Raw genomic sequence first — 9,963 nt, 5'->3', positions numbered from 1 at the left:
ATTTGTAACGTACGAGGATTCTCGTCCGAGCCGAGGTTTATCGTTTCCAGTGTTGATGCTTTGACCCGTTGTGAAATGGTGAGCTCGCGTTCAAAAGCATCCCGAGCATGGCATAGCTCCGCAACTATGGTTGGATCCGGTTCATCTTGGGGCAGTGATTCCTCCGGGACTTCTTCGTCTTTAGGTGGCTCGATGGTTGGTATGGCGTTGATTTCGAAGAGTGGGATGATCCTCTAGGAAGTCATCGACCTCCTCATCGGCCAAACCATCGAGCATATGGACCCCCTCCGCGTATAACGGCGAAGCGTTGAGGACCGCGGGGACGCATTCTTCCGTGATAATTCGGACCTTTGTCTTGCCTCGTCGGAACGAGATCATGTTGCGTTGCCAATGCTGCTTGATATTCGTTGTCCGCAACCATGGTCTACCTAGTAACATTGGGTAGGCGCCTTGTGTCTCCAGTCTTAGCACGACGGCCGAGATTGTAAACATGTGGCCTCCGAGTGTGAAGTCGAGGTGGCGGATTAAACCAATGGGGCGAATGGAGCGGGTGTCGGCTATCCGAAGCCAAAAGGGGCACGGTTCCCATTGATTTAGGCTGAGGTTGTGACAAGTTGTCTCGCTAATAACGTTTACGACGGATCCTCCGTCTATGATGCATCCGTGCAAGTCTTGTCCTTTAATGATGATTTTCACGACTGGTTTCGGAGAATCCATGAGTGGTGGACCTGTGCCTGGTTTGGTGAGGTGAACCGGTGGCGTTACGGGCTTAGTATTGACCTGGAGTGCAGCCAGGGTGTCCCGAAATCTCGGCATGAGTGGTAACAGCTTATGTAGGGGCAGCGAGATGCGGGAGTTGGTAAGAGCATCCCATAGCTTGTCGTCCTCCGACGACGTGGATGGTACTGAGGTTTGAGGTGCTCCACTGGGCTCGTCTCTCATGTCAATTTGCATGCGCACGACATTATTTTTATTGGCCGTGTCGATCCATTCTTTTGTTGCCTGACGGACTTCATCCTGGATTTGCCACTGTGTAGTCTACGCTTTACTCCGGGTAGTGACGGTTTGAACATCGGCCATGATACTATTTACCGCGGGTGCCTTGCCACGGTCGGTTGTTGGGCATTGCGTGGCGTAGTGGCCTGGTTGGTTACATTTAAAACACGTAACGTTGGCCGAGTTGCTAGTGTCCGCTCGGTCTGTGTGTGGAAGCTGTTGTGGTTGATTCCCAGTCTCGTTTGGTGGTGGGTTGGTCCGAGGTGCGTTGGAGTTGCGCTGGTCATTTTGAGGAGCGTCTCGTCAGCGGTTGTCGTTATTTCTTCTATTGTTGCGTGAGTTGTAGTTGTCGTATCGTCGATCATTGCGTTAGTTCCGTCGGTCATACCGGTCATCGCAATCATCGTCATAATCGTTGTGCCGATCATCACGATAGCGATCACGGCGGTCATCTCGTCGGTAGTCGTCGTCTCGGCGCTGTCCGATCCGGGGATCGCGGTCGATCGTTATCCTGGTCTCGATAGGCATATCGCTCGTCCTGCCGAGAGTATGTATTTCTTGGCTTGATCTGGCGGACCGGTGCCGCCATTGTGCGGTTCAGCATATTATATTCGCACTGCTCGACAGTGTGAGCTCGAGACTAACAGATCAGACATTGTGGTCGGTGGGGACATTCGAGGGCCAGGTGCCCTGATCCTGAACACGTCGTGCATTGGAGAGCTTGGCGAAAGCGATTGTCCTCTTGGGGAAGAGCGTTTTGTAAGGATGTCATCGAGAAGGCCGCGTCGTGCTGGGTCCGATGGAGGGCGAGAACCCGCGCTATGACTTGTTCGATAGTATGGTTGGCGAAATTTGTAAGTGCGAGAGTTGTTCGGAGAGGCTCTCGTAAACTGGACAGGAAAGTGTCCGGTATATGTTGTGCCGAGACATCATCGGCCACTTGTCTATAGAGATCCTGGAACCGGATCGTGAACTGCGCGACCGTTTCGTGCAGTTCTTGGCATATAGAGAAGAATTGTCAGAGTAGTTCCCATTTGGGCACCTCGCGATGAAAAAGTTCAAGGAACTTTGTGCGCACGATTTGGAAAGTGGTGGCCTCTCCTATTTTGAGGCGAGAGTACCATCGTGCGACCGGTCCATCGAGGGATAGTGTGAACTCGGCAATCTTTGAGGGATCGATTTCGGCCGGAGTGAGGCGGTGCGTTGAGTGGTTGGCCTGCCACGTGGATATGAAGGCACGGATGTGTGACTCCGCGTCTGGTCCGTCGGTGTATCGTGGGTATGGGTACGGCATGATGTCGTACTCTAGGTTTTCTAGTAGCACCGGAAAAGGGTTTAGTTCCAATTGATTGACCTCCGAAGGGCTTGGCGGGGGTTTTGGTGGTGAATCAACTCGCGATCGAGTGTTCGGTGGCGAGGATTGCAATAGGGAAGCCTCCGATTGCTCGGGAAAGGATTGGTCAGTGACCGCCGAGTCGGAAGTTCCTTCGACTAGCTCAGGGCGTCGGGCAGGTGGCCGAGACCTCGTGGTGCGAGGGGGCGCCGTAACGGCAGCTGGTGGTTACCTTCAACGAAGTTCGTTGTGCACTCACAGCTGTAATTGGGCGTGCCAAATTGTGTGAACACCTTCGATAGACCTGCGGCTATCGGTATCCAAGGGCGTGGTATGTGAAGGCTCGTAAATAGAGGCGTCGTGAGGGAGAAAATAATCAGAGATAAAACACTAGCGAGATCTTGATAGGCGTGGACGGCGATGAAATCATAAGTATGAGAAAAAGCACAGACACATGGAGCAAGATGGGCACAAATCAGATATATATTACTGCAACACCCAAAGGATTACAGAACACGGCCTACGGCTGGTGACCTTACAGGATTATCTAGTTACGATGGAATATGCTAGTGCTTCCGCCTATATTTTTTGCTCTTCCTCTGAGGTACTGGACCTCGTTTAAATAACGTTTCCCTAATACACAGCCGAGCCCGTGATACTCGGACTCGGTGTTCGCTGGCGTTCTTACCTACTCAGTTACACTACCGCCGTTCGCTAATTTCCTAATTTACATTTCTGTCCTCTGAACAACAGGTGGAGCCATTGTACGCACCACCCCCCACCCCGCAATGCTTATCAATATTCAACACCATCTCCATCATCAATAATCAACATTCCATCCATAACCCTAACCCTAAACTTATAACACTTATTTTGGCGACCAGGATAGGATTCGAACCCATGATGGATCGCTCTTCAAAACATATAGGGTTTTCCACGTTAACATCTTGTGTCTCTGTGTCGGTGCCTCTATTTCTGTGTTAAATTCTATGTTCCTTCTTTCCCTCTTGTGCTTGAGAATCGGTTGTGGCCAATCAAATATTCTACAGCTTGTTGCTACTCCAATTGCGCTCATTGGGAAACGGATGCCGATGTTTCTTTCCAAGCTAACATGCTTCACAAGTTTTGCTTTTTTTGCCACTAAATTTCGGTAAATCGAATACAACTTGCTTTCATTGCATGTCTTAGAGTTTCAGGAAGTTGATGTGGCCGAACTGCTTGTGCCACAACTTGATATGTGATTCAACTTTCTATCCCTTGGTATATATAGCGGTCCAACATCATTGGTGTCCAGCATGAACATCTGTCATTCTTTGTGTCCTCCTGCATTTACATTATCACCATTTTCAATGAAGCATTTGTCGTGATTGAATCGCACTTGCATGCTTGGTCGACAATTTGTCTAACCGACACCAAATTCTTGGGGATTGTCAGCACATTCAAGACATTCGTCATACATCCTCTCTAGCCGACATGACTCAGAGGGACATCTCCGATGTGCTCGATTGTGTGGACGGTGTCATCATCGGTCTCCATCGACTATTCAGGCTTCTTCAGAGTGTTGAACCATTCTTCATGGTCCATCATATGGTTAGAAACTCCTTAGTCGACGAACCACACCTCTCCTTGTGTTGAGGTGCTTGCTTCCATTGAGTTGGCCTGATGCTTCATGACAAACATGGGGTCACCTCTCGATCATGTCGTGTTACAAACATAGTGCGGCTTTTGTCGGTCGTTGGTTTCGGCTCTACCCAAATCAGCCTGCTTTTCTGATGTGCTCGATTGTGTGGACGGTGTCATCATCGGTCTCCGTCAACTATTCAGGCTTCTTCAGAGTGTTGAACCATTCTTCATGGTTCATCATATGGTTAGAAACTCCTTAGTCGACGAACCACACCTCTCCTTGTGTTGAGGTGCTTGCTTCCATTGAGTTGGCCTGATGCTTCATGACAAACATGGGGTCACCTCTCGATCATGCCGTGTTACAAACATAGTGCGGCTTTTGTCGGTCGTTGGTTTCGGCTCTACCCAAATCAGCCTGCTTTTTCCAACACTCGTCTTCCTTGTGGCCCTTCTTGCCATAGTACTAGCAATCGATCGACTTGTTCTGATGACTCCCCTTTCTTGTGGTGGGTCCCTAACTCCTATTGACCATTGTATTCAGCCTTTATCGATTTCGGTCATCATGGGTGCAAGACCATGACCACAAGGGCGATCTGCCTTAGTGTACAACATTTGGCCATCAGAGAACGCACTACTTGTCATCCCTGCATGGTTTTCTTCAACCATCAGCATTGATTGTAAGTCGAAGGATGAGGGTGGCTCCTCCCTCGTGCATATAGCGGTTCGGATCATGCACTAGACCTCCTAGACATATCTACACCATTTTGTCTTCGTCCACTTTTACATTGATGGAGCCTAATGAGTCGCAGATGTCCTTGATTTTAGAAGTGTAGTCGGCCACAAACATGTCCTTTTGTCGGGCGTTATTGAGCTCCTGCTTGAGCTGTAGATTTTTTACTGTAGTGCCAACAGCGAAAATCTTCTTCAGATTTTCCCAAGACACTTTCGGCATCTTGGCATCTATGATGTAGCCCAACATTTGGTCATGCACACAGGATGCAAGCAGTAAAGCACTCTACTTCCTGCATGTTCTCAAGTTGGGAAGTCCTTATGTGTCGACTATGGTGCTACTTTATTCACTCCCTCAATATAACTCCAGTATCCATGCCCAAGCAAGTACTAGTGCACCTTGTACTACCAGGATGCATAGTTGTTGCACTCCAACTTCTCACTCGGCAGTGCGCTTCCCATGTTCTTCTCCTTCTTCTTTGGTGTTGGTCGTTTACTTGTTTTTGTGTACAAGAAAGCCGGTTGCAGGGGATCAGACTCAACCGTTGCACTCTAATACCATGTAAATAATTCGGAAATCCTTAAACGACAAACATAGAGATGGTGAAAGAGAGAGAGAGAGAGAGCCAAAAACAAGAACTATATTACTTAAGTTTCTCTAATGCTTTTCTTCCACATGGATATTCTATATGAGTTTTCTATTTCTATGAAATATATCATTTTAGCACGTCATGCCATAATACAAAGTACCTTTAATAAATATATTTAATAGATCTCTATTTATGTTTCTATTTATTTTCTACTTAAGATGAATTACGTGATTGGTAAATCTAATGCTTTATAAAGTAGAGGTGTAGTGTTTGAATATTGTTCTCCGTAAAATAATACATAATTTTTTGTCTATTCAACCTTTATTTATTTTTTCCATTGTTTCCCTTATATGAGTGATTTCACATTGTGGGTTGAAATAACCAAGACACTCAAGATGATCATAAAATTTATCTATGAATCTCTTTCTCTCTCAAACTATCCATGCATTAAAAAATATGAACCAAAAGTTGGTTGAATATTGCAAATAAAAAGGAATGAAAACATGTGCCCCAAGTTATCTTATCTTAAACTTGAAATTATAGTGTTGTGAACCAAAGAAATTTTATCAAAGTGTTGAATCTTGGGGCATCATATTGAGCTTGAGCACCCCTCCGATAGTTGGGTATAGTGGTTAAATCGGGCCAATAAACCTTTATGTGAATGATACATATAGTAGGGTGTAAGTAGTGATGTGTGTGATAAGTATTGTATTTGCATGGTCGCTATTATGATGCTAAGTCTAGAAGTAATCATCCTTTAGATATTGTTAATATTTGTGTTAAATGACAACCTCCTAGGGATACTTTAAACATCTTTATCAGTGTACACCATACATCACCGTCTATCCTTTTTATCCTTCAATATAACATATCATAGTATAGTCTTATGTTTCTCTAATAGTGCAATTACTTCTTGTTTTATTTAATCACATTGTCATTAGAGCTAGTATTGCCATAAACCATCTCTAGTACTTAATCATTCGTAACTAGTCATCTCCAAACCTACATTGTCTTTTCTCCAAAAACTAAACATGTGTCACATATATTGATTAAGAACACAAAGTTGAGTTAGTTAATAGTCTAAATATGGGCTTATTTTGACACTAAACAAATTTTGGACTTGTCTATTTGTATGCTAAAAACAATGTCAATAAAGGTAATCTAAATCTAACGTAAGAATGAAAATTTGGGTCCTAATTTTGAATAAAGTTTACTACTTTATGCATAGTATTTATAGCCTAAACTACAATTTGTTTTGGAAGCCAGTCACATAAAGCATCCATGTGGAGAGAGTTATGGGACAATCTAGTTTGACCTCCCACTAAAGAAGGCACTTGCATATATGGCCTTTATGTGTGGGTCGGAGGTCCCATAAAGAGCCATAAAAGGAGTTACATAAAAATGTCAATGAAAGGAACCCCACGAAAAGCTAATGATGTATGTATAAGAAGCCAAAGCATTGACTCCCTATTTATGGTAGTTGTCTAAATGTATGAGAATTAGAAGAGTGTGTCATCTTGGAATGCCTCTCAAACAAGGACATTACACATCATTTATAGAATTCCTCGCACGTTGCACTAGCTTTCAAGAACTCTAAACAAGGATTAAATCATCACCGATAATCGTAGGGATGCGCTTTGCTTATCCACTTGACAGCATAACCGAAATCATGGAGTGTGCTTCGTGTCACCCTCCTAGTCTTTAACGATAGAAACAACTCCAACAAGGGTTGGAGTAACTATGACCGAGTCGGAAATTTTCACGACGGGTGCAATGATTTTCCAAAACAACGATAGCTTCAAAATTGATCCAAATTACAATCAGGAATACAAGAATTTGAAAATGTATTTATCGAACTACGCCCCCGAAAGTATGGGTCGGCCGGGCGACAAGCACAGAGGTCGGGACGGGTCCAATCAAGTCAAGTCAAGTCAAGTCAAGTCAAATCAATCAAGGCAAGTCAAGTCAAGAATTTTTTTGTGATGGGAGGGGTAGGCTCGGGAATTCCGTGAAACCTCAAGAGCAATTTTGTAGACACGGAGGAGGGGTAGGCTCTGCAATTTCGCAAAACCCTCGAATCCTCATCGCCATCGCCATCGCCATCGCCAGACAGAAGAAGAAGAAGAAGAAGAAGAAGAAAACGACAGAAACCAGCAGAAACAGAGGCGCGGTAGCAGAGAACAGAAAAGGACAAAGAAAAACTACCTCCCATCCAAGGAGATCGAAAGAAAGTAACAATAAAAAGGGGAAAAGAGAAACCCTAAAAAGCCCTCCTGCTGCAGAAGACTCGGATCTGACTCAGTCTTTTTAAACTGAACGCTTATCCGACTTTGTCGTTGATTGCTGGATCGCCTTTAAACCCGCCACCAACCCTAATCATTTCTGCTTTGCGCCAACCCTAAGTTTCTGCATCCAGCTTCTATTAATGAGGAAAGAGGAGAGGCCTTACACAGAGTGTGAGTTTCTGCATCAGAGGCATTGAATCAAAGGAAAGGGAAGGAGAAAGAAAGAAAGAAAGAACGAAGAAGAAAGAGAGTGCTATATTGTGTCTGAGAGAAGAGAGAGAGAGAGAGAGAGAGAGCCATGGGGGAATTCATCGGAGCACTGGACCAGGGCACCACATCCACGCGTTTCATCATCTATGACGCAAATGCTACCCCTGTTGCTTCCCATCAGCTCGAGTTCTCTCAGATCTGTCCTCAACCTGGGTAATAATATGCCGTAATCTTAAGCCTCCTCCTTCTCCATCATCTCCATGAATGCTTAGCTCCCCCATCTGGCCATGAAACCTGTGATCGTTACTTGTTTAACAGTTTAATCTAGCCATGAAACTTGTGAATGTTACATCTTCCCTAGCCATAGAATCTGCGAAATTTACGTATTACAGATTCGTAACCATGACTCAACCATCGTACCCTTTGAAGTTTAATGGCATCTGTTTCATATCGCGGTCTTCATAAACTTGTCTCACTTCCATGAAACCCTAGGAGAATTCATTACATGTTACAGACTTATCCAGGAAAAAGAACATATGGCCATTACGCGTGACAGTCTTCCTTATATTTTCTTAAATTTCAAGATTATATGGAACATATTTCATCCCTCAGCCCCCACGACATGTTTCTTGATTCAGGATTAATGTGAATGAAACATGTGTCTCGTCCTTTTTTCATGCTACACATTCTTATGTCAAATATATTTATGACCATTAAATCTGTGACAATTACATGTGTCATGATTCTATATTTATCATCAAAATGTAGAGGAAATATGTGTAATGAACTGTTCCTACCTAGAAAAAATATGCCTGTACATGAACCTTGTTTTCTCTATTCCCATAAGCACATGTTGCCTTTCAAGCATATTTTGTATCTAACATGTTTTGCAGCTATATAAGAACGCAACATGAAGTGAATGCATGCAATTGCGATTTTATGTCTGCCATGATTATTCTTCCAGACAACGGAACTGATGATTCAATATATTGTATCATTGTAGATGGGTTGAGCATGACCCCATGGAAATCTTACAAACTGCCCAGATATGCATGGAAAAAGCATTGGAAAAAGCCAAAGCAGCAGGGAAGTGTGTGGATAAGTCATTAAAGGCTATAGGGATCACAAACCAAAGAGAGACAACTATCGTCTGGAGCAAGAGCACTGGGAAACCTCTGTACAATGCCATTGTTTGGATGGATGTTCGCAATAGCTCTATTTGTCGACGCGTAGAGGCAAAGCTCAGTGGAGGTGCTACACATTTCGTAAATGTATGCGGTCTTCCGATAAGTACCTATTTTAGTGCACTGAAGCTGATTTGGCTCATTGAAAATGTTCCTGAAGTGAAAGTAGCAATAGAGAACAAAGATGCTCTCTTTGGCACTGTGGACTCATGGCTTATATGGAACTTAACTGGAGGGGTAAATCAAGGGGTTCATGTCACTGACTGCTCGAATGCAGCCAGAACTATGCTCATGGATTTGCATTCTTTAAATTGGCACAAGCCGACACTAGAAGAACTTAGCATTCCAGAAGAAATATTACCAAAGATTGTGAGCAATTCAGAGATTGTGGGTGGAATTGTGGAAGGATGGCCATTAGAAGGAGTCCCCATCGCGGGATGCCTAGGTGATCAGCATGCTGCGACATTGGGTCAGAAATGCAGAGTGGGAGAAGGAAAGAGTACTTATGGCACAGGTTGTTTTATCTTACTGAACACTGGTGAGAAGATAGTTTCGTCTCAACATGGTTTACTGACTACAATTGCATACAAATTGGGTGCAAATGCATTAACCAACTATGCCCTCGAAGGATCAATTGCCATAGCTGGAGCAGCAGTGCAATGGTTGAGAGATAGTTTAGGTATCATCAAAACCGCAAGTGAGATTGAAGAGCTAGCAAATACTGTTCCAAATTCCGGCGGTGTTTACTTTGTGCCTGCTTTTAATGGTTTGTTTGCCCCTTGGTGGAGAGATGATGCTAGAGGTGTGTGCATTGGGATTACCCGGTTTACTAATAGAGGTCACATTGCTCGAGCTACATTAGAGAGTATGTGCTTTCAAGCTAAGGAAGTGTTGAAAGCTATGCATGCTGATGCTCAGTCCAAGGGGGATTTCCTTCTTCGTGTCGATGGAGGAGCTACTGTGAATAATCTACTCATGCAACTGCAGGTGTTTTTGCATTGAGTTTTGTTATT

The 9,963-nt window shown here is 44.3% G+C and overlaps 1 protein-coding gene across 1 annotated transcript; it reads left to right on the top strand.

Moving 5' to 3' along the window:
• Window positions 1–7,720: 7,720 nt before the first annotated feature.
• On the top strand, window positions 7,721–9,937 carry LOC147847508 (glycerol kinase-like; the record flags this gene model as incomplete). Its single annotated transcript, XM_087339098.1, has 2 exons — window positions 7,721–7,979; window positions 8,770–9,937. Coding segments are annotated over exons 1-2 (1,293 nt in total), but the record flags the coding sequence as incomplete, so codon positions are not given.
• Window positions 9,938–9,963: the final 26 nt, after the last annotated feature.

Source organism: Azolla caroliniana, unplaced genomic scaffold (genome assembly GCF_043228905.1).
Source record: "Azolla caroliniana isolate FFs.n. ecotype wild unplaced genomic scaffold, voAzoCaro1.0.p SCAF_926, whole genome shotgun sequence".
In the NCBI taxonomy this organism is placed as follows: Eukaryota; Viridiplantae; Streptophyta; class Polypodiopsida; order Salviniales; family Salviniaceae; genus Azolla; species Azolla caroliniana.
The sequence above is the reverse complement of the archived record's forward strand: the minus strand, read 5'-3'. Positions and strand labels throughout refer to the sequence as shown.